The sequence below is a fragment of the Crocodylus siamensis genome, chromosome 4 (assembly GCF_052110815.1).
Source record: "Crocodylus siamensis isolate JL-2025a chromosome 4, ASM5211081v1, whole genome shotgun sequence".
In the NCBI taxonomy this organism is placed as follows: Eukaryota; Metazoa; Chordata; order Crocodylia; family Crocodylidae; genus Crocodylus; species Crocodylus siamensis.
Window position 1 is genome coordinate 145,974,968 of NC_143398.1, and position 23,139 is coordinate 145,998,106.

Here is a 23,139-nt window from a genome sequence, read left to right on the forward strand (position 1 = left end):
TGGCCAAAAAACGTTGGCCAACCCCTGACCTATAGCACAGCATCTGATAAAGCAGGTTGTTACCCATGGAAGCTCGTGCCTCTCTGCATCAGATGGTCTAAAAGGTGCCAATCTGCACAAACAGTGAAACAGATCTCAACAATGGATGTGACCAGATCGTTAGTGCAGCCTGCCACTGGAACATGGTGCTCTCTGTCCAGGGTCCCGCTTTACAACCTCAGGTCTAGAGTTTGCTTCCAGCACAGAACAGGAGAAAAGCGTTAAGAAAGTAGGCATGAAACCCAAAAAGAAAGCATGAAATGGCCAATAGAGCAGAACAGCTAGCTCAGACAAGGAAAGATCATCAGGATAACAGAGACAGAATAGACACCGACTTCGGCAAACCATAGGTGACCCCAGCCCCGCGCACGGCCCCGCCCGGACCCCGACCTCGACTCCTCCCCGTCGACACCGGGGGCTGGTGGGGGCACCCCATAGCCCGCCCCCGAAAAGGGATAGGAACCGGATTGGGAGAGAGCACCGAGTGCCAGCCGCAAGAACCAATAGCGTTGTGGGGCAGGGACAGTAGGCGGGGCCGGTATGGAAAAGAGGGTGTGGGGCCCGCGGCCTGAGGGGAGACCGGGAGCGTTGGGTCCCGCGTGAGGGGGGGTGGGTCAGAAGTGGCTCTCCTATCAGGGCTCCCCCTGCTGGCTGCAAGCCCTGCCCACCTAGCGCGTCAGCCGCGAGGCGGGGCCAGCGCGGCGTTTCCGGGAAGATGGCGGCGGCGCCGTGGCAGCAGCGCTAGCGCGGCGGTGCCAGGCCGGGCCATGGAGGCGGAGGCGGTCCTGGGCCCCGGCGAGCGCTGGGCCCCGGTGGGCGCCGTGTCGGAGGCGGGCGCGGACGAGGAGGAGGCGGAGGAGGAGGCGGGCGGCGCGGGACCGGGCGCGGGACCGGGTTCGCCCGGGGGCTCTCCGCGCTCGCTGCCGCGGCTGCGGGCCGAGCGGCGCCGCCTGCACGCGGCCCTGCTGGCGCTGGCCTCGCACTTCGCGCAGGTGCAGTTCCGCCTGCGCCAGGTAGCGCGGGCGGGCCCCGCCGAGCAGCAGCGCCTCCTCCGCGAGCTCGAGGACTTCGCCTTCCGCGGCTGCCCCGCGCCGCCCGCGCACGGGCTCGGGGAGGCGCCGGTGAGTGCGGGGCAGGAGCGCAGGCCGGGCTCGACCGTGGCCGTGGTACCCCCGCCCCTGAGCGAGCTGAGCCGGGCCAGCATCTCGCAGTGGGCCGGGTCTGCGTTCATCTCACACCCTCAGGGCCTGCCTGTGGCAGTGCTGCTCGCTGCCTTTGTCCCTGTCTAGTGCCAGCAGAGGTGCTGCTGTGGCCACCATGTCCTGTGGCATGGCACTCGCAGGCCTCTGCTTGTCCTGGCAGTGCCTTTCCCTGAGACACCTGGGTGGTATTTGCCTCTCACTGCTTCATTGCTCAGGGGGCCTGATGTATCCCCATCTTCTGTCACTTGCAGCCGATTAGCCCCACCGGTGATAGCAAGTGTTCTTGGCTGGGAGAAGCAGGACAGTGCTCCCTGTCTCTGTGTGACAGTCACAAACTCTGCTGTCTGCTTGGTTCAGCTCCTTACGAAAAGCTGCGATTCTTGCAGATGTTGTGCTTCTGCCGAGAGCCCCTGCGGCTCTGCCAGGGCAGCCCCCAGACGTGTGTAGCCCTGCCCTGAGGGCTCCTGTCTATGACATCTTTGTAATAGAAATAGATCTTCCCAGTTTTCTGTTTACTGTTGATTTTATTGCCTGATTTGATTCCCCATGCCTGTCCTCCATTTTAGCTATGCCTTTTTCATTCTTTCCATTCTTCTTCCTGCTATGCGTCCTTGAATATTTGTCTGTTTTACGCAGTCACTAACTGCTTGTCCCCAAATTTTAATTTTCTTCTCCAAATTGTGTCACTAAGGACTCTAATCACACCAGTCTTCTGAGGCTGTTATAACCAGGTTAAAGCCCACATGCTCTGGGCTACATTTGTGCTTGGGTGAAAGCGCTAGGTCACTCCTAATTGTGATGGTGCTTGGATTCACCTGCACAGGTTGTTGTTAAACCTCACTGTTTCATAGTGCAGATGATCTTAATGTAAGGAACTGATGGTTGAAGTTAGTAGGTACACTATGGCCAGCAGTAGAAAGTGAGATGACCACACACCACCCTTGTAAGTTGCATGGTTCTCTTGGACTGTGCACTTCTGTGTTTACTCGCTTATCCTTGTGAACGCATGGATGGGCTCATATTGTGAATGTGTAGATTTTAAATGAGTGCAAATAAAGGTTGAGCTACAGCTTGAACACTGAATTCTCTCCAGGCTTAGTGTCATATAAGTCTAGGCTCTTAGTGTGGAACCTGGACCATGGGGAGTCATTATTCTCTATTTGAATCCCCTTCCTAGAGGAGTTAGAGTTCAGCCAAATTTTTCATATTTGTACTCTGAAGTAAATTCCTAATATTTCTTGTAACATTTAGCCTAGCAGTTAATAATGATAATGAGAGTCAGTGCATTGTTTCCTGGGTTATAGGTGGAACTTGGATATATTTCTTCACTGTTTTCTTCCTGATCTGGCTCTTTATGCTGGGGATTTGTCCACTGTATGTTGTTTGAGATGCCAGCATTTTCCTGGCGTAGTAGAGTAGATGGCCAATCTATAGCATCTGTCTGAATTGCCCTGACTTGATTAGTTCATTTATATGTTTGGTCTTTCCAGAGGACTGGTCTTTTACTGTAACCTGTATGCTAGCAATAAGCATTGTAGTTCTCTTCCACTTGGGGAAGGGAAACTTCTACTGTTTTGATCCATCTGATCTGAAATCTGTGCAGATAAATAGTATTTACAGTCCCACCCTTTTCTGCACCCTTTCCACAAGCACAATGAAGAGGGAGTGCCACAGCAGCACCTTGATCTGCCTCAGGCTCCTGGCCCTGTCCAGGTCCCATTCAGCTGAAACACTAGAGGCTTTCAACAGATTCTGGTAGCTAATGGGGTAGTTTTGTAAAAGTGACACAATCACAGGGGAGAAAAGGACAACAGCTAGGAGGCCTGGTAGGAGTGCTGCTGCTTATGAACTTAGGAAATCCAGAGGAGGGTTTCTTTTTAACATTATTACAAAAACATGTTTAGGAGGTATTATACCTGCAGAAGCTGCAGGCAGGGCTTACAGCCCTCAACAGTGAAGTAGCTGCACATGTAACTTGTTTGTTCTGGCTCTGCCTGGCAGATTACAAAAAAAAAGAAAGAAAGGTGGTGTTACAAGGCTCTCATTCATGCTCCAGCTTTGCAGACTGAGCTGTTGGCCAGTGTCAGCTTCCTGTAGAATGGCAGTGCTGAGGATTGCACTTCAACTTAGAGCTTCACAAGCACTGGCTCTTGGCTCACTTCTCCCTTTTGCATCTCTGGCATTAGTGCAGCTTGCAAAGTCAAAGAAATAGAAGCATAGTTCAGAACTTTCTTGGGGACTTAATATCTTTGGTATTTATGTAGAAGCAGAGACGGGGCTTGCAGTCTGGATTCTAATCTGCTTTGCATATAGTCCTTAAGGGTCTTAAATATCTGCAGAGTAATGAGATTTAGGTGAATAAAGAACAATAAAATGTTTGCTAGTCTGTTTGGAAGAAAAGAATTTGGAATGTAATTGAGTGCTTATCCTCTTTATTTCTATGCTTTACGCATGCAGGGGCTGGTAAGTGACACTTAATTCAATCTTTGGGGTGATATTTTTTAAAGTATCATTTTAGCATATTAGTCGGCAAACATATTGCTGAAACCCTCCCCCCGTAGGTTATACCTGCATAAAATGCCATGGTTGTAATACATTGTAAGAAAAAATTAGTGTTGAAACCGGGAGTGGCCTGTGGCTGCAAGGCATGCACATATTAATGCAGTTGCATCCAAAAGTACTGCCCAGCTCTTGTTCTTCTGGCCTAGGCTCCAGGAGGACACAATTTGCATGAACCTCCATATAAATACAAGAAGAACGTACTCTTAAACTGTGATGCTAACTATTATGCAGCTGCTTACAAAATAGTTCCCTTTTCTGAGGGTCCTGCTTGGTGAGATTGGGGCATAGGCCTGTGGAGGCACTTATGCCTATACTAATAAGATAAGGGTTGTATATTATTCTTACAGAGTACATGTACAGGTTTGTGTCAGGGATGGCACATGGTAGTTGCATGCCCATCTCCTGGATCCTGCAGTGCTGGGCATGTTGATCAATTTATTTTCCAATCAACTTGTTTCAGAGTGAGCGGGAGAAGCAGGAGAGAATTGAAGTTCAAAAGGAAAAGCAGCGAGAGCTGATCCTACAGCTCAAGACACAGTTAGATGACTTGGAGACCTTTGCTTACCAAGAGGGCAGTTATGATTCCCTGCCACAGTCTGTGGTCATGGAAAGACAGCGGGTAAGTCCTCTAACTCTTTCTGCTCATGCCACTCTTTTCTCCTTGGCATGCATGAGCCTCTGATGTGGCCAGCCCTTAACTTGCCAACTATAAAACAACCGTTGTGATGCATTAGTTTTTCTGTATGCTTGTATGTAATCTGTAGGGACTACTTGCATGTACAGTATACCCATTAATTTGCCACTCCAAAGGGAATGTAGATAATGGTGAATTGTCCAGTGATGGCAATTATTAGATGATAATGGCAACTGCAGGTTGGCGCTGGTGGAGAATCAGAACAACAGTTAATGAATCCATAGCAGGAAATAACTGTGTTTTCCACTGTATAAAACAGTTATTTCTGTAAAGAAGAGGTCTAAAGGTAAGATGCAACTTTATATATTGAAGTTGCAGAACAAAAATAATTGAAATTGGGTGCTAGTAGTTTGAAGATTACTTTAATCTTGTCTTGGTAGTCAGCCCCTGGGTGCAACAGAACCCCAAGATACTAGTGCGATATGGCAGGTTCAGCTAGGAAAAAGTAAGGGGAAGGGGGGGTGTAACGTTATCCGCCTCTACATGTCAAGTGCCTCCAGTGCATTAGAGGGGGTTGGCCCTATCATGCTGTTACAGTGCCTCAAGGAGAAAGGGTAGAAGGCCCACCTTCCCTTGTCCCTTCCAGACTGACCCCTGCAGATCACCATCAGTCTGTCCCTTTGGAAACGCTGTATTGTGGTCCCTTTTCTCTTTCTCGTGTGGTCTGGGGAAAGCTACATTTGTAGGATCAGGACCCTCAGGCCGTTCCCATTTTTGTGTTCTCTGACTCCCTGCTAGCCTCCCTACCTTGTGGATGCAGCCTTTCTAGCAGGTGCTGTCAAGGCAGGACCTCCCTGGTGGCCTACTGCATTGTCACATTTGTTATAGAATTTTTCCATAACTTTATACTGGAGGAGGGGTGTTTGGCACACCCAGCCAATACAGTATCCTGTGGGAAAATTAACCAGAGTTTATTGTATGGTTAGTCATTATAGCATAGGCTGGAATAATCTCTCCCTTGCCACTTCCCCTCCCCAAAGAAGTGAGTGAGTGTGTGAACATAGCATTCTGGTTCCCCAGGATGCATGGTGAGAGTGTGCAGTTCACTGCCTGCTGTGTTTTGCAGGTGATTATAGATGAGTTGATAAAGAAATTGGATATGAACCTGAGTGATGATATTGCATCGTTGTCCCCGGATGAGCTGCGTCACCGGGTGGATGCTGCTATTGCACAGATTGTCAATCCAGCAAGGGTGAAGGAGCAACTAGTGGAACAACTTAAGACGCAAATACGGGACCTTGAGATGTTCATCAACTTCATTCAGGGTCAGTGGCATGTTTTGCATGGGAAAGTGAATGGATTGCCCCATATCAGGGCACAGATTGGCTTGAGGTGGAGAGGAGGAGGAGGACAACAGATCTCATTGCAACAGAATCTGGACTTTTAGGTCACACAGAGCACCCCAGAACTGTGTGAGAGAGGAGACAGCGCAGGGAGAACCTAGAACACTGACAGGCAGGCCGGTCCCCTGTGCACAAAGTGGTGTATGGCAATCATAACGTCTGTAGCTTGGGATATGTAGCTTAAATCTTGCAGCAGATGTAAGAGGCAAAATAACCAGCTGTAGTGGATTCTTTGTTTTAGATGAAGTTGGAAGTCCTGGCAAGCTAGAAGATGGACACTGTGAATGCTCAGACAAGACAGCTGCAAATAGCTCCTATAAACCAAATAGCAGGCTGCCTCCTGGGAATAACAGAGGTAAGCATTTTGTAGACTTTAGACTCCTCTGGGCTTGTTTGTTTTGTTTTGGGGGTTTTGTTTTTTGATGACTATTCAGGTGATAGCTGGCTGCTTTCCCCTGTGGGTGATGTTTTCCCTTCCTTTTCAGTGACCCAGACAAAATGTTAAAATGATTTCTCAGTGGGGTACTCATGGAAATGAGGGTCTTTTGATAACAAGCCAGCAGCACACAATGCAAGCAAGTGCTGTGCAGTCTTCTCTCATGCTGCAGCCTTGGCCTGCACTACAGCTACTGTTCAGGTTCACAAGTCCTCATCAGGAGAGACCCACTGGCTGGGTGGAGTTAAGTCCTATGAGATTGGGATTTAGCCACTTATTGAAACTCATGTATTGAAATGCTTACTGAAACTTATGAACTTTATTGGATCTCAGCTGCTGGGGTGAGCAAGCCAGCTAACCCTGAGACCACTCAGTCCTTGAAAATAACTAGAAATCTCCCACAGAAAGCTCCTGTCACCTTGACATTGCTCACCTGATACTATAGAATCTGCAGTGCCCTTTTACCCTGACTAGATTCCTCTACCTTCAGGGGTCTTTGGCCACTGGTGCTTGTTTGGTGAGTAGTCATTGTAGGGATCCTTCTCTGCCTTGTAATTTAAGACAGACGTTGCAGTTTGAGAATGGGGCACAGTCTGCTGTGTTCTCTAGATTGCACAAGCACTGTAAAGTTCTAGCTTGCTTTATTTACCCAGCCAGAAACCCTGGAGTAGAAGGCCAGTAATAAAGTAGGTGTGGGTGGTTCAGCTCCCTGTATATATGCGAACAGAAAGAAATCAGATTCTCTAATGACAGCACTTTCTTTTTTTTTTTCCCCTCTAACTGACCAGTGCACCCCGAGGATGCCAGAAAGATGAGAGAAACAGGTCTGCATCTCATGCGGCGCATGCTTGCTGTGCTGCAGATATTTGCTGTCAGTCAGTTTGGTTGTGCTACAGGTCAGATACCCCGCACCCTCTGGCAGAAGGACCAAGCTAATAAAGACTATTCTCTTTTAATTAAGAGACTGGAGATGTCTGTAGACAAAGTGAAGCAGCTGATATTGAAGCACCAGCAGCAGGACCATGTTGTCAGCTATTCCAGCATGCAGGATGTTCCCTTAGGAGGGCGAGATGAGCTGACTTTGGCTGTGCGGAAGGAGCTGACCATTGCTTTACGAGACCTTATGGCTCATGGGCTCTATGCTTCTTCTCAAGGGATGAGCTTGGTGTTGGCACCCATTGCATGTTTGATTCCTGCCTTTACCTCATCACCACAGACCATGCACCCATGGGAGCTCTTTGTTAAATATTACAATACCAAGAACGGTCGCGCCTTTGTGGAGTCCCCAGCTCGCAAACTCTCCCAGTCCTTTGCCCTGCCTGTGACAGGAGGTGTTGCTGCGACCCCCAAGCAGAGCCTGCTGACGGCTATTCACACTGTCCTCACAGAACATGATCCCTTCAAACGCAGTGCAGACTCTGAACTGAAGGCCTTGGTTTGTATGGCTTTAAATGAGCAGCGCCTGGTGTCCTGGGTGAACCTCATCTGCAAATCTGGGGTTCTGATACAGGCTCACTACCAGCCCTGGAGCTACATGGCCAACACAGGCTTTGAGAGTGCACTCAATATTCTCAGTCGCCTGAGCAACTCCAAGTTCAACCTCCCTGTGGATTTGGCTGTCCGGCAGCTGAAAAACATCAAAGATGCTTTTTGACATGTCCTTTACAGATCAGTCCCCACCTCCTAGGCAGCTATTGATCTCAAGGACCCTTTTTCTTAAGACCAAGCTTGGTTCATTTGAGGATGATCTTAAATTTTACTTGAGTATCTCAAATACTTGAGTACTTGAATGTCTCAACACTGGAAACCTTCACTGTTCGACTGCCTGTGAGGAAATGCTGCTGATGTTTAGGTTGAGCATCCTACCCCTCAAACCTGTGCTCATTCAGCTCTTAAGTCAGTGAAGCTGCTACAGCCATTTGCAGAGGGTCTACCACTGTCATGTGCCAGAAATGAGGAGCTGCCTGAAATGTAATAAACAAGAGCCTGATTATACAGCCAGTGCATAGGAACAATTTTTTTTGTGTTTGTGTGGGGTTTTTTTTCCAGAAGCAGCACCTATGCAGCACTTGCACAGTGAGCCCTCACAATTTTTAGACTAAAGTGGGGATTTTCAACCTTTTTGGATCAGTGTATCCCCAGCGGCTGGATGTGGAGCAGTGTACCCCTGGCGGCAACACAGGGCGGGGGTGGAGAGCGTGGCACATGGCCAGATGCGGAGTAGTGGCAACCATAGCGTGCAAGCTTCCCTCACCTCCCGTGTTTGGGCAGGCAGTGTCTGCGCAGCAATACAGGATGGTGCATGGCGGCATTCCATCCCTACCTGCTGGCATGTACCCCCTAGGGCCTTCTCATGTACCCCTGGGGGTACACTTACCCCTGGTTGACAACCCCTGAACTAAAAGATACCATTTGTAGCATTTTGCTATTCAGTGCAGGGGGGAAGGAGGTAGTGAAATAGTTTTAATAAATACCTTGTTGCATCTGCTGCTTAAACTTGATGCAACCTGGACTGACATCCCATCTCCTCTATTTATGTATATTATTGATTAAATGTATAAGAGGTCTGGGCCAACATGGTTATTTGGGTAAATGTGATATCTTTTATTAGACAAACTGAATAGTTGGAAAAATTGTTCTTTGCAAGCTTTCAGGCACAGGTGCCCTTTAGGCATAGGGAGAGCCTGCTGGTTTTCTCTGTAGGATCTGAATAGAAGCTTAAGCCAGTACTGAAAATGCAAGTCTGTAAAAATGCAAGTGCATAGCTGGGAAGATCAGAGGGGACAGGAGAGAATAGGTGTGAGAGAGGGGGTGGGCAACAGAAGAGGGGAATGCCAACAGATGATAAAATGCTGCTGGGAAAATACAGAGAGTTTACCTGGGGTTATTGGGTGGCAGGCAGGTTATAATGTGCCATAAATCCAATGTCTACATTTAGTCCATTACTTTTTGTATCCAGTAGATTTACAAGTGCTTTGTAAATTCCCTTTGAGGATTGGAGAGAGAGTGGCTATCTTATGAGAAATGTGCACCCACAGATAATTGGGTATTTTTGTCTTTTACAGTTTCTTGGTGTGTGTTCATTCTCGTATGCAGTTGTTTAGTTTCTTTTATGTAGCTTCCATCTGGACATTTAATGCGCTGGATGAGATGTACAGGCAGTCCTTGACTTACAACATTTTGAGTTGCAACGTTCTGCGCTTACAACGTTTATAAATTGACACCGTTTCAACTTTCTGACGCCAGTTTCAACTTCACAACGCTTGATCTGATGCCCAGCCACACCAGCAAACCAGTTCTCTGCATCACTCAATCCGTGGAGAACATCTGTCCAAACTTCATTGGACAATTTTTTTAAAGAAAGCAGCCAAGACTCCAGAAAAACCTCTGGCCAAGAACCCTTCAAAAAGTCAAACCAAGAGCCCTTGAAAACATCCAGTAAAGTCTCCTCAAAGAAGTCCTTCCAAATCAATATGATTGCTATTTACAATATAAATACATTGATGTAGCAATTTTACTCATCTATAATTGATTGAGTACAAAATTGTGGAGTATTTTTGGTGAAAATTAAGGTATTGGGCCTTGGTTCAGGAGCCAACCACCATTTATAACATTGTTTCCTATGGGGAAAAATCAGTTCTGAGTTAAGTCAAAATGTTGTGAGACGTGGTTTTCAGGAACCAATTGTCATAAGTCTAAGGACTGCCTGTATTACATTTCTGGAGGTGCCAGGTGCCGCGCCCCTCCCCCCCCCAACAGCTCAGAGCCTGTATGCCCTGCAGCTCCTCCCAGCCACCACCAACAGCGCGCAGCCTGAACCCTGGTCCGCCTTGCGCCCACTCTGGACTCGGGCTAATGGACAAGCTGGAACTTGTGTGCACAGCCCTGACCCCTCCAGCCTGTCCTGTGCCTGCTCTGGACCACCTGCCTATGTTGAGCAGTGGCCAGGCACAAGCTGCTGCTGCTCTGCAAGGTGGGGGGGGATGGAGTGGCTCCTTCCTCTCACTGCTGCCAGGCCCTTTTTGCTGTAGCTGCCTGGAGGTATGTCACCAATTTACTCAAATTTAGGTCACTCCAATTTACCCAAATTGACCAAATGATATCAGTCACCACCACCCAATGATGTTGAAAGACCAGCAAAAACATTGCTTATAGTAACAATGTGACTCTACTAATACCCCGCTTTACCTAAAGCAGAGCCTTTTGACAACTATAGTGGAATGGGGGAAGGGGGAGAGCAGGCCATGGGGGCATACTGCCTTGCAACAGCCCAGAGACTTTGATGCTCCTGGCCACTGCCAACAGTGCATAGCCCCTGCCTGCCCCACACCTGCTCCAGACTCTCCCTGGCTGGGGCAGACAAGCTGGAACCTGTGCTCACAGCTCTGACCCCAGCCTACCCTGCACCTACTTCAGACCACCCACCCATGCTGACCAGAGGCAGTGGCTGGCACAAGCCGCTGCTTGATGTGGGGAAAAATGGCTCCACCCACGTACCACTGCTGAGCACTTTTTGCTGCAGCTACCTGGAGTCCATACCTGGGGTGTCCTGTAGCTTTTCTCTGCCACTGTCACTGATGCCTCTAGGCTACTCAGTGGGGCAGCAGTACTAGTGCAAGCTCTGGGCGGCTGCAGCAAGAAGGGCCCAGCAGCAGTGAAGGGAAGCGGCTGTTTCTGTCCGACCAATGCTGCTGTGGCTGCTGCTCGCCATAGGCAGGTGAGTTTGGAGCAGGTGCAGGGCAGGCTGGGGTCAGGACTGCGCACAGGGATTCCAGTTAGTCCAGAGTTGGTCTGCTGTGCTGAGCCAAGTCCAGAGTGGGCACAAGGCAGGCTATGGTTGGGGCCAGTCGGTACCATGAGGCTGGGGCCAGCGCTGGCAGCAGCCAGGACCTGCTGCTGCCTAGAAAGGCAGTTTAGCTGTGGAGCTGCCCTGACCCCACAGCATGTCCAGGGGGCGGTCAGATACATGAGCTGGACAGCACCTGGGTCAGGAGGAGCTGAGGGACCCACCATGGGCTGGACAAAGTCCTTTCACAAGCCATATTTTGCCCACCCCAGTCTAGATCCATTTAGTGTGCTTTGGGCCATAGGAAGTTTGCTTCTGGTGGCAAGGTTCAATGTCTGTTTGAAAGCTAGGATAGGTGGTTCTGGAAAGATATTTTTAAGAATTGGGTCTTCTAGTATGGGCTGTAATTGAGGATTTTCTGTATAATTTCCAGGGGAAGGTGGCATGTCATAACTAATGGTGTGTGATTCATAGGGACTTCTTTTTGTGCTGCAGCAATTCCTCACATGGTATCTGGGTGGCTCTTTCAAAAGTGCGATCTGCGTCTGGAGGAGTGTCCTTGTCGAGTGAAAGCCCTTTTGAGATTTGTGTGGTGACAATTGTGAGTGCTTTCATCAGTGCAAACTCGGTGGTATCAGAGGGCTAAGCTTTCTTGGTATATTTAAGGTGAATGCTGGTTCTCTGTAGATATGTATGTTGGTCCATGTGTTGTATATGGTGGTTTGTATTTTGCCATTCTGGATATTGACTGTAGTGTCTAAAAAGGAAATGTTTGTGCTGGAGTATTCCAGACAGTCTTATGGGGGGGGTGATGATTATTAAATTTGTGATGGAAATCAGCTGGAGATTCCAGGTTTTCAGTCCAAATGATAAAGAGGTCATCTATATATCTTAGGTGTAGCATAGGTTTGGTGCAGTTCTTGAGGAATTCTTCCAGGTAGCCCATAAAAAAGTTGGCTTATTGTGGGGCCATTTTGGTGCCCATAGCTGTACCCATGGTCTGGAGAAAGTATTGGTTATTGAAAGTGAAGTTGTGTGAGAGAATGAAGTGTATACATTCAGTAATATCTTTGGGTCTGTACTCTGAGTTGTAATCTTGCTCTTGTAAATATGTAAGGCATGCTTGGATGCCATCCTGGTGTGAGATGTTGGTATATAAGCTGGTAATATACATGATGGCTAGGAGGGTTTTGCTGTGAAGGTGGTTTGTAAGTTTTTGTAGAAAGTTTGTTGAGTCTTGGACAAAACTTGCTCTTTGGGTGACAAAGTTTTAGGATGGATTCAGTGAAACCTGGTATTTCCTCAGTAAGGGTTCCATGATTGGATATTATTCCATAGTTGGATATTAAGAGGTCTGGGAGTAATTTTTGCTCTAAGGCTTGATTGCTGCTGTTCTTGTAGGATTAGTGGCTACAGAAATCCACACAAATATAGGGATGTTCTTCAGGTTCTATGGTGACAGGATCAAGCATTCAGGTATTTTGTATAAGTATCTAAACTCTTCCTTGAAGCCTTGGCTGAATGCCTAGTACACCCTTAGTCCAGGGCTTCATAGCAGATGCATCAATTGCTTTAGCGTATGTAAACAATTAATTTTTTTTTCAGTTACCTTGAGCCAAGTGGCATATATGATGCAGGAATACTTGTTCACGTTGCTTTTTACAAAATTTTGATAGGTGTAGAATTTTAATATTCTCAGTACAGTTGCTGATTATGCTTGGTGATTATGCTGCTGCATAACAGTGCTTTCTGTTTATCTGAGGGTTAAATTACCTTTGGTATAGCTAATTCTGCACTCAAATTAGTTGGTGTTTTTGAGGGGACTTAATCACTTGGCTTTTAAACTGCATATGAGAAGTCATTCCTAGCATCAAAAACAAACAAAAAACAATGCTGAGGGTAGAGCTTGGGGTGGTCTAGTTTAGTGGTTCTCAGCCTTTTTTTGTACCAGGATCCATTTGTAAACATTGATGGCCAGTCCTCACCCAGTAAATAGTTTAAGTAGAAAATACACCCCCGGTCCCTCACTCCCAATCCACTGCCCCCCACCTTGGCCCTCCAGCATGTGTAGACAAGGGGCTCCAAGCAGCCCTTTGCAGCCTGTAAGGGAAAACCCACAATTTCCCACATTTTTCTCCTTTAACTGAGAATCCATTTTTAAAGTTTGTTTGAGACCTTTTTGTATATTCTTGCGACCCACTTTTGGGTCGCAACTCACAGGCTGAGGAACACTGGTCTGTTTTGTACTTCAAGCAGCTGTGTCCTGAACTTCAGGTAGTAGGTTTGTATTTGAAGCTGTAATGTCTCATTTTGACTTCCCGGAAAAAACAGGAATATTCTGCTCTCAAGCCAAGGGAAAATAGGAAGGGATTGACAATATCCAGTTGTATATTTAATAGCTAAAAAGATGCTATCAAGATAATTCCTTTATTATCTCCCTTCCCCTACCCCTTGCCAGTTTCTTTCTGTTGTATACACACGTTTGATGCATCAGGCTTGTTATCCTGAACTTTTTTTCTATATTATCACTGAAGTTGTTCTAGTCCTTGATGAAGAAACCTAGAATTACATAGGCTGAAAACAGATTTGGGCCATTGAATATGGGGGGCCTGTCTGCTGTAGGAAGTCCGTGACAAATGTGCTGTTAACTTCAGTAGAACTAGACTCTGCCTCCCTCCCCACTCCCCAAATGTAATCTCAAAGTTTATGCATGGGTGCAACAGAGTGAAGATTTATCGACTGCTATAAAGAGGGAGTGGTTTCCTTTACGTAAAAATCAGTAGTTAGTAATACAATTTTCTGTGTGTGTTTATTGATAGTCATATGTGCAGAAATAGTTTATTTAGAATCACAGCTGCTGGTTTTCATTTACGCAAAATAACTTTCACTTCATTTTCTGAGACTTAAGGTATGCATCATCAAAACATTTTGTCCGAGGGTATAAAAAATTCCTCTCTGAACAAGCCACACAAATTTGACCCTTTAGTTTCTTGGAGAGCAAATTACGGAATTACTGTTGAACAAAAGAATTATGATCTAGAAGTATGTTTTCATTTAAAAATTATTTCTATTGAAGCCTATATTTCTGTGGCTTTTAGTCTGAAATCTATGTACTTGTGTCAAGTTTGTTACTATCAGCTGATCTGCAACTGTCCAAATGTGTGAAGTGTTTGAATGCTAGAAAAGCCTTTTAAATGGTTATAAAAAGCTTGTCTTTGTTCAAGTCCCTCTTCCTTTTTGTTTATAGTGCTTCTTCAGGAAAAATTGTTTTGTATCAATTAGCTATTTATCTCCTAGTGTTTGATTTTGGTTGTGTACATGTGTTCTAGGATGAAGGTATTTGTGGAGAATAGTGGTAGCTAATCCTGAAAATCATGGTGGTTCATGTATCTTGTATGACCTACTTGTATTTTATTTGACAGATTGTTTGTTTGCTGTAGCCTCCTTCTTTCTGGCCCTGAATTGTCAAAGTGCAGAGCTGCTCCCTCTGGTAGTCTGATACACACATTCTTCGTTCCAAGTGAAGAAGCTGGAAACAGGAGGCTAAGCCCTGTTCCAGTAGCGTAATGAAAACAAAGCGAGGAAGATGCCAAGTCTAGAACACTCATTCCCTAGCTCATAGGTTCTGCTTTGTGCAAGTTGGGAGTGGAGCTGGGAGCCCCAACATTGCTTCCCGAATCACTGAGAAAACACCAAGAAAGATCACAGAGGCAGCTATGCATCCAGGCAGCCTGCAGTGCCCTGCCCCACTGCTGTGCTGTCACTAGACTGGAGGCTGCAGCACAGAGAGTGGCTCAAGCTCCCTCCCAGGGGCCACTGCTGCGCATAGCAACCCAGATCACTTGCCTTGGCACAGCCCAACATACCCCAACCTTGACCCATGCCTCGGCTGGTGTGCCGGGGCAGATGGTGGGGGAGCCACAAAGGGCCCAATCCCCATTGCTGGTGGTATGTGCATGCATGCCTCTGGCTGGACAGCAGGGAAGGGGCCACAGTTGTGCTGCCCCAGCCCCTTCCCCGTGGTATATCCCAAGGTGCTTGTGCACTCACTGCTGGCCATGGAGCCTGGGCTGCTTGCAGCAGGCAGGTTGCAAACAGCTACACTGGGGTCCAGAGCCCTGGTCCAGCTCCATGGCTAGTGGTGGCTGCACGCACACCCAGAGCACACTGCAGGGAACGGGCTGGGGCAGTGCAGCTGTGGCCTCTTGTCTGTGTGGAGGTGCACATGCACCTACCACCAGCAATGAGCCAAGCCAGGACTCTGCAGACCTCAATGCAGCAGCTTGCAGTCTTCTATCTGCCTGCCACAGGTGGCCTGGGCTCTGGTCAGCAGGCAGTGGGGAGGCTGCAAACTGCTGCACTGAGGTCTGTGGAACCCTGGCCCAGCACATTGCTGGTGGAAGGTGGACACACAACTTGGGGTGGGTAGCAGGGGAGCAGCTGCATTGCTCCACCCTTACAGTGTGCCCTGAGGCATGTGTGAAGCCACCACTGGCCACAGAGCTGGGCTGAGGCTCCAGACCTTGGTGCATCGGTTGCAGCCTCCTAGCTGCCTACCACATCTGGCGCAGGCTCTGGACAGCAGCTGCCTGTCATGGAGCTCCAGCTGCTCACAGCAGGGCTTGCAGGCTTTCCACCACCTGCTGTGACCAACCCAGGCTCTGGCAGGTGGCAGCTGCCCAGAGCCTAGGCCAGATGTGGTGTGGCAAGTAAAATTGTTTCACGTGCCAAGGTTTGCCAACCCTTGTCCTAGCACCTGATGCAGCAAGCAATGTAGACTTGTGGAACACAAGAATGCAAGAGGATCCTGAGGCCCTGCAGTTCTGCAAATCCTACTATTCTTGTGTTTGTAATACCATCTGTGACTGACCCGGAGCTTCCACTGCCCGGATGGTCATTTGGCACTGCATTTGAGACGCACTGCCTGGCCACTCGTAATGTATGAATAACATGTATAAAAAATGTAGTGTCCATTAAACACTGTTGGCTGAATTTGAGGTCTTGTCTGTGTACACTTCTTTAGTGCTGGCAGGAGGCAATGACAATGGGGTAGGGTCCAGGAAGGATGTGATAAGGGGGACTGTGGTGTGGGAGGGAAAGAGTTGATGAGAACTTGGGCTGAGGGTGGGGGAGGGTGGTAAATCCTTAGCTGGGTGCTGAGCACTGCTTTGGAGCTGTGGTAGGGGAAGGGAGGTGATATGAAGGCTCATACTAATCTGCAGTGAGGCTAGACATGCTGGTGCCATAGCACTGCTACTGGGTTTCTGTAAGGGGTTGGGCTAGGGTATAAGCTTAAGCAGGAGAAGCTGATGCCTCCCTACCCAGCACAAGATGGTATGTTCTCTATTAAAATGAAATCATGGTGCCCTGTAACCAGTGGGGTCCCTCAAGGCTCTGTTCTGGGACACATCCTATTCAACATCTTCTCTATTAGCAGCCCTTCTAGTTGCTGCTAATTTAGAGCCCTACTTTAGAGCAGTAGGTTAATGGAAACTTTTCCTGCAGCTGCTACTACTTCAGATGTGTTAGCCTGAAGTCAAGCAGCAAATAGGGTAGACTAACCCAGTGGTGCCCAAACTGTTTGCCCTGCAGGCCAGATGAGCAGCCAGGATCCCTTCATGGGTCAGATATTACCACTGGGCCTAACTGGCCTGCAGGTGGGTTGAGCAGCCCAACCTTCATCTGGTGTAGTGCCCGAAGACTGGAAGAAGGCCAATGTGGTGCCGATCTTCAAGAAAGGGAGGAGAGTGGATCTGGCTAACTACAGGCCCATTAGCCTGACTTCTATCCTGGGGAAGATCTTAGAAAAGTTTATTAAGGAGGCCATCCTTGAGGGACTGGCCTAGGCTAACATCCTAAGGGATAGCCAGCACGGGTTTGTTGTGGGTAGGTCTTGTTTGACCAATCTCATTTCCTTCTATGACCAGGTGACCGATCACCTGGACAAGGGAGAAGAGATTGATGTCATATATCTTGACTTCAAAAAAGCCTTTGATCTGGTATCCCATGATCATCTCTTGGCCAAACTGGCCAGTTGTGGCCTTGGCTCCACCACGATCTGCTGGCTGGGAAACTGGCTCTGTGGTCGGACCCAGAGGGTTGTAATTGATGGCAGTCACTCATCATGGTGCCCTGTAACCAGTGGGGTCCCTCAAGGCTCTGTTCTGGGACCCATCCTGTTCAACATCTTCATTAATGATGTGGACACTGGAGTCAGGAGTGGACTGGCCAAGTTCGCCGATGACAACAAACTTTGGGGCAAAGCATCCATGCCAGAAGACAGGTGGGTGATCCAGGCTGACCTGGACAAGCTCAGCAAATGGGCAGATGAGAAACCTGATGGTGTTTAACACCAAAAAATGCAAGGTTCTCCACCTTGGGAGGAAAAACCTGCAGCATCCTTATAGGCTCGGCAGTGCTACGTTGGATAGCACTACAGAAGAAAGAGACTTGGGGGTCATCATTGACCACAAGATGAACATGAGCCTCCAATGCGATGCTGTGGCTAGTAAAGCGACCAAAATGTTGGCGTGCATCCATAGATGCTTCTCGAACAAATCCCGGGACGTCATTCTCCCCTTGTACTCGGCCTTGGTGAGGCCGCAGCTGGAGTACTGTGTCCAGTTTTGGGCTCCACAATTCAAAAACGATGTGGAGAAGCTTGAGAGAGTCCAGAGGAGAGCCACGTGCATGATCAGAGGTCAGGAAAACAGATCTTACGATTACAGGCTAAGAGACATGGGACTCTTTAGCCTGGAAAAGCGTAGGCTCAGAGGTGATCTGATGGCCACCTATAAGTTTATCAGGGGTGACCACCAGGATCTGGGGGAACATTTGTTCACCAGAGTGCCCCAAGGGATGATGAGGTTGAACGGTCACAAACTCCTGCAAGACCGTTTCAGGCTGGACATTAGGAAGAATTTCTTTACTGTCCGAGCCCCCAAGGGCTAGAACAGTCTGCCATCGGAGCTGGTTCAAGCACCTACATTGAACACCCTCAAGAGTAAATTGGATGCTTATCTTGCTGGGATCCTATGACCCCAGCTGACTTCCTGCCCTTTGGGCAGGGGGCTGGACTCGATGATCTCCCGAGGTCCCTTCCAGCCCTAACGTCTATGAAATCTGTCTGGTATCAGTCAGCCCCAATCCCAGTCTTTATCCTGAAGGGGTGGGGCAAAACAGCCCTAATCTGGGGACGTGCGGGGGGTGGGGGGGAGAGGCATGGGAAGTGGCACAGCCCACATTTGGATGCAGGGGGTGGGGGCAGTGGCCCTGGTCCAGACATAGAGAGAGGCACTGAGGGGAGCAGCCTGGGCAGATCTGGATGTGCCGGGGCAGCCTGGCCCTGATCCCCCTTTGCTGGAATGGCCTGGAGGAAGCTGGAGCCAGTCGTGGTACTTTCCACAGCTTCCCACTGCCAAGTTTCCCTTCCTCCGGGCAACCCCTGTAGGCTATATGTCCCGGCTTCGCGGGCCAGGTTTGGGCTGGAGGTTGAGCACTCTGGACTCGCCAACGCGTCTGTTATACTGTATACGTTGTGACTAAAGCGTATGTTGAGTCTGTCAGCGGAGGAAGTGAGGTGTAGCCCGAGAAAGCTCATACCGTACAGCGGCTGCAGCAAGAAGGGCCCGGCGGCGGGGGAGGAAGAAGCCGCTTCCCCCTCCGGGCGAGCGGGGTTGCAGGGCGCCCCTGGGCCGGGGGAACCGAGTGTAGCACTAACCTAGCCATCCCCGCTCTAGGCGTCCCAACACTCGACCTCCGCGCATGCGCGCACAAGAAACGGGGTTGCGTCACCGGAAGCCGGGTGAAAGGCGCCGGGCCTCTGGTGTCTTCCTTTTCCGGTCCGGGAGCCATCGTAGCCGGGTCGTCGGTGTGTAAGAGCGAGCGGGAGGATCCGCCGCCATCCGCCGGCGTCGGACCTCGGGGGGAGCGGACGGGTGGGCGGGAGATCGCGGGGGGCTGGTGTCCCTGCCTGGGGTGGGGGGCCTGGCCGCTTGTGGCTGCGGCGGGAGCGCGGCCCGCTGTCCCTGGTCAGGGCCGGGCTGCCCCGTGCGGAGAGGGGCCTGTGGGGCGGAGTGCCGCTGCCCCTGAAACCTCTCTGTGTCTGTCTCCCTGGCAGAGATGGGGAAGTTTATGAAGCCGGGGAAGGTGGTGCTGGTCCTGGCTGGACGCTACTCGGGGCGCAAAGCCGTCATCGTGAAGGTAACGTTGTGGGCGCTGCTGGGGACGGGGGGACCCAGCACCCGGGCTGTTGCTTCTGCCCCATGGCAGTGGCATGACACAGGCACGGGTTTGAAGGATTATAGTGCACCTGCTGCTATTGCCAAGAGCTGCTTCTGTGCTGCCTGCGTCGGCCTCCCTCCCATCAGAGGTGCATGGTGCTGGGGGTGCCAGTGAGATCCAGCTCTTGCTGCTTAGTTCCATTGCTCTGGGTGTGTGTAAATCAGTGTTTCTGGGCCCCAGTTCCTACATATTTTAAATAAGTTTTATGAGTCTTAGACCATGCTTGTGTGATGCAGGTCATGGAGATGATGTTGATATAGCTGCCTTCTTTAACTAAGACCTTCTGAAAATATGGCAGCTTTATGTAGCCTTATGAAAGGCTGAGAACAGAAATGTTTATTTCTCAGAGCTAATGTTCTTAGGCAGGGCCTTATGCTGTTAATTGATAGTAAAGGATTTAATGGGGGTTGCTTGCTTGCAGAAGAGACATGTGAATGTTTCTGGAATAGTGTGAGCTCCTTTGCTCGCACTCTTACCTGTTTGTATAATACATTTTCTGTTGCATTGTCTGCTTTAGTATTTGACTGCTGAACTCCTAGAATCCTGAACTCTTGTTTATGCATCTGCTTCATTCAGAATATTGATGATGGCACCTCAGACCGACCCTACAGCCATGCCCTCGTGGCTGGTATTGATCGGTATCCACGGAAGGTAACCACTGCAATGGGCAAGAAAAAGATAGCAAAGAGATCCAAGATCAAATCTTTTGTGAAGGTGTACAACTACAACCACCTCATGCCCACCAGGTGAGTGGGCAGAGAGAGCTTACTGGATTGTTCCTGATAGAACCAGTACATTGGCTTACTTCATCATAGCAAAAGCTATTTTTCTTGTTGGTAAAACCCAGAAACCTGGGCTTCTTCCTGAGTTGTGTGTAAGTGTGGCTGAATGTTTGGTGCTAGAAAATAACTTGGTGCTGGAAAATGACTTGTAGACAGCTATGAATAGTATTTGGGATTAAATGCTAACGATCTCCCAATTTCTTTCTTATTGGGATTTAGACAAGTGCTGTCTCTTGAGCATGAGCACACTGGCTGAGCTATTATTGCAACTCTTCTGATAGTGGTTTATATTTGAGCTTCTTTGGCTGAAAGGGGGACAGCTTCCCTTCTGTGAGCTGCAAAGGAGATTTGAAATAATTCCTGTTGGAGGGAAATTCATAGATTGGAGCAGAACTACATAATGCTTTTTGTATTCCCTCCCTTCTCTGTTGCTGTTTCCTGATAAATGTGGAGCCTTAGGCAGAACAGAAATATTCAGAGTACTCGGAGATGCATATTGGGGCCTATGGCTTCAGGATCTCCGGAGTGGCGTGACACCACCCCAAGTCCTTGGATTTACTGTAATTGCCACTGTTATCTAGCTTTTGGTTTAGTTATTTGCCCACTGCTTCTCTGCCTGGTGTGTGGACATCAGTGTGTCCTGGCTGTTTCATTCTACTCTTGTCTTTTTCAGGTATTCTGTTGATATTCCTCTGGACAAAACTGTTGTCAATAAGGATGTGTTCCGGGACCCTGCGCTGAAACGCAAAGCACGACGTGAAGCCAAGGTGAAATTTGAGGAAAGGTGAGTTGGAAGCTCCTTTTTTTTTGCCCCCAGCTGACTTTAACGTAGAATTGTCATTCTTTTGACATTGTCGAGGTGATTCAGGCAGACATAAGCCTGCAGTCAGGGCTTTTTGCTTCATTTCAGATGAAATGTTAGGCTTGATAAGTATTGGCTGGAAGACGCAAAGAGCATGTAGAGTTTAGTACAGTTTAATGGGGGTGGTATAATGCCAGTATGTTGGCTGCACCCCAAATCCTACTTGTACCCTTCCATTCCTCACCTAAATTGTCCCCATCTTCAGGTGGGTCATTGTAATGTTTCACTTTGATCCTAGTGTCCAGTGTCATTCCCATTCCCCACCCCCATGGAAGTTGAACTCTCATAGCGGACTTGGGGATCCCTGAGGACTGCACAGTGCTCTATGATGGAAAGTACTGTGTTGATAGGATTTTAATACTGCACTTTTGGAAGAACCTGTGATCATATGGGTGACCTGGACCCAGCATAGGGCGAATAATAAGTGGAATCACAAAGGGGCTATTGCTTTATTTTGCTGACAACTGGCTCGCTACATTCTGTTCCATTTGGCTGGATTTCCCTTTGTATATGGAAATTCAGGGTGCCCAGGCTGTGCTGGCAGCAGTTGGCACTCCATGGTTTGTTATTCTTCTGAGTGACCTATATATGAGCTCAAAGTCAGAAAAAGAAACAGTCCAGAAACTGCTGAGGGTTGGTGCTCTGAGCCATGGTGCTTCTAGCTCTGGGTACCTCCTGTGGTGGTTTTCTAGTTGGGAACATCTTGTTGACAACAAGCTAACTCAGGCCTGCAACTTTCTTATTAACTTTAGGAGACAAATCTTGAATATTGTACTTTAACAGAACTACTCCCCCATTTGATTAAGGTAGTATCTGTGGGGTGTGGCATTTTCATGTTGCTTGAGAAACTGCCCCATGAGGACTATGTTGTGAAGTCAGGAGTGTGGGACTACTAGGAGCTCTGCTGTGAGCTCCTGATGCATTGCATATAAGGACAGGCTGTCACAAGAGGGTGCAGCTGCAGCAGGCAAAGGGTAAAGGCACCCATTTGAGCCGCCTCCCGAAGCAGAGGGATGGGGGTATGGCTTGCTCATGACAGTTTGTTGGAGTAGAATGTTACCTGATGTGTGGATTGCTTCTCTCTTTCAGATACAAGACAGGCAAGAATAAGTGGTTTTTCCAGAAGCTACGATTCTAAATTTTGAATGGCTGCATCAATAAATGTTTATTAAAAACCATTTTGTTGCCTTGTAAGATGTCTTCACTCTACTGAACACTTGACTGTGTGGAAACATCCCTTGCTTTGTGCTTCAAACCCAAAAGCTGAGAGAGTAATTAGCCCTCTGGCTGGGAGGGTTTATTGGCTATTAAATGGAACTAAATACTACCCCAGGACACTTCAGAGTACTCCCTGCTCTTCCCATTCAGTGTTGATGGAAAAGTAAAGCCACTTCCTTTTTTCAAAGGCAGGGTCACTTGAGGGAGATTCTGAGAAATTAAGGTGAAAAATGGAAAGGTGGTTCCAGCAAGCAAAGGCATTTTACATGCACAAAAAGAAGAAAAAGAACAAAGTCTCAATGCTGCTTTTTGCTGGCTTTGGTTTTCTGAAAAATTGGGTAACTTGTTCAAAGCAAGTGTGGGTGTCACTAAATGGTCTTCGTCACTTTTATAAGCTTGTTCCTTTTGTGGGGGGGCAGCCTTGTCCTATCTAAATAGTCTCCACCTATCTCCTGCTGTCTGTTTTCTGGGGAGTGGAAGATAAATTAGAATCTTAAATTAAGGGCATTGCTTAAAGGTCAGGGAGAAAGTAATGATAACACTGGCTTCTGTAGGTAGTCGCTGCTTGCTGCCTTACTGCCACTTCTGCCACCCACAAACTGCTCCCCAGTCTCAGGAGGCACCAGTCACCCATGGTGCAACTGAACAAGTAAATGGATCATAGAGTCATAGAAAGTTAAGTGTTGGAAGAGACCTCAGGACGTCATCTAGTCCAGCCCCCTGCTCCAAGCAGGACTCCCCCCAGTTAGATCATCCCAGCCAAAGCTCTCTAGACAGAACTCCAAGGATGGAGCTTCTGCCACCTCTGGGTAACCTGCTCCAGTTTTGGCTGGCTGCCCTCCTAGTGAGAAAATTCTTCCCACCATCCAACCTAAACTTCCCATTGCTGCAACTTGAGACCCTTGTTCTGCCACCACAGAACAGCGCGCTTG

At 48.5% G+C, this 23,139-nt stretch overlaps 2 protein-coding genes across 2 annotated transcripts; both read left to right on the forward strand.

Annotated features, from left to right (window-relative positions):
* The first annotated feature begins 735 nt into the window (after positions 1–735).
* On the forward strand, positions 736–16,059 carry RUNDC1 (RUN domain containing 1). The gene is made up of 5 exons (XM_090044067.1): positions 736–1,160; positions 4,264–4,422; positions 5,564–5,762; positions 6,082–6,195; positions 7,065–16,059. The coding sequence occupies exons 1-5, from the start codon at positions 807–809 to the stop codon at positions 7,928–7,930; spliced, it is 1,692 nt and encodes a 563-aa protein (XP_089900193.1). The 5' UTR covers positions 736–806; the 3' UTR covers positions 7,931–16,059.
* A 2,745-nt stretch (positions 16,060–18,804) lies between these two features.
* On the forward strand, positions 18,805–22,167 carry RPL27 (ribosomal protein L27). The gene is made up of 5 exons (XM_090044068.1): positions 18,805–18,932; positions 19,182–19,264; positions 19,922–20,091; positions 20,801–20,911; positions 22,079–22,167. Exons 1-5 carry the CDS (start codon positions 18,827–18,829, stop codon positions 22,125–22,127), a joined length of 519 nt encoding a protein of 172 aa, XP_089900194.1. The 5' UTR covers positions 18,805–18,826; the 3' UTR covers positions 22,128–22,167.
* The last annotated feature ends 972 nt before the right edge of the window (positions 22,168–23,139 follow it).

What these genes read in the sequence shown, in the direction of transcription:
- RUNDC1 (XM_090044067.1), top strand. Translation starts at nt 807, where the DNA reads ATGGAGGCGGAGGCGGTCCTGGGCCCCGGCGAGCGCTGGGCCCCGGTG. An exon ending in TGGTCATGGAAAGACAGCGG is followed by an intron (nt 4,423 to 5,563) that starts GTAAGTCCTCTA and finishes TGTGTTTTGCAG; the next exon opens with GTGATTATAGATGAGTTGAT. An exon ending in GTTCATCAACTTCATTCAGG is followed by an intron (nt 5,763 to 6,081) that starts GTCAGTGGCATG and finishes TCTTTGTTTTAG; the next exon opens with ATGAAGTTGGAAGTCCTGGC.
- RPL27 (XM_090044068.1), top strand. Translation starts at nt 18,827, where the DNA reads ATGCGCGCACAAGAAACGGGGTTGCGTCACCGGAAGCCGGGTGAAAGG. An exon ending in GCAAAGCCGTCATCGTGAAG is followed by an intron (nt 19,265 to 19,921) that starts GTAACGTTGTGG and finishes TGCTTCATTCAG; the next exon opens with AATATTGATGATGGCACCTC. An exon ending in AACCACCTCATGCCCACCAG is followed by an intron (nt 20,092 to 20,800) that starts GTGAGTGGGCAG and finishes TGTCTTTTTCAG; the next exon opens with GTATTCTGTTGATATTCCTC.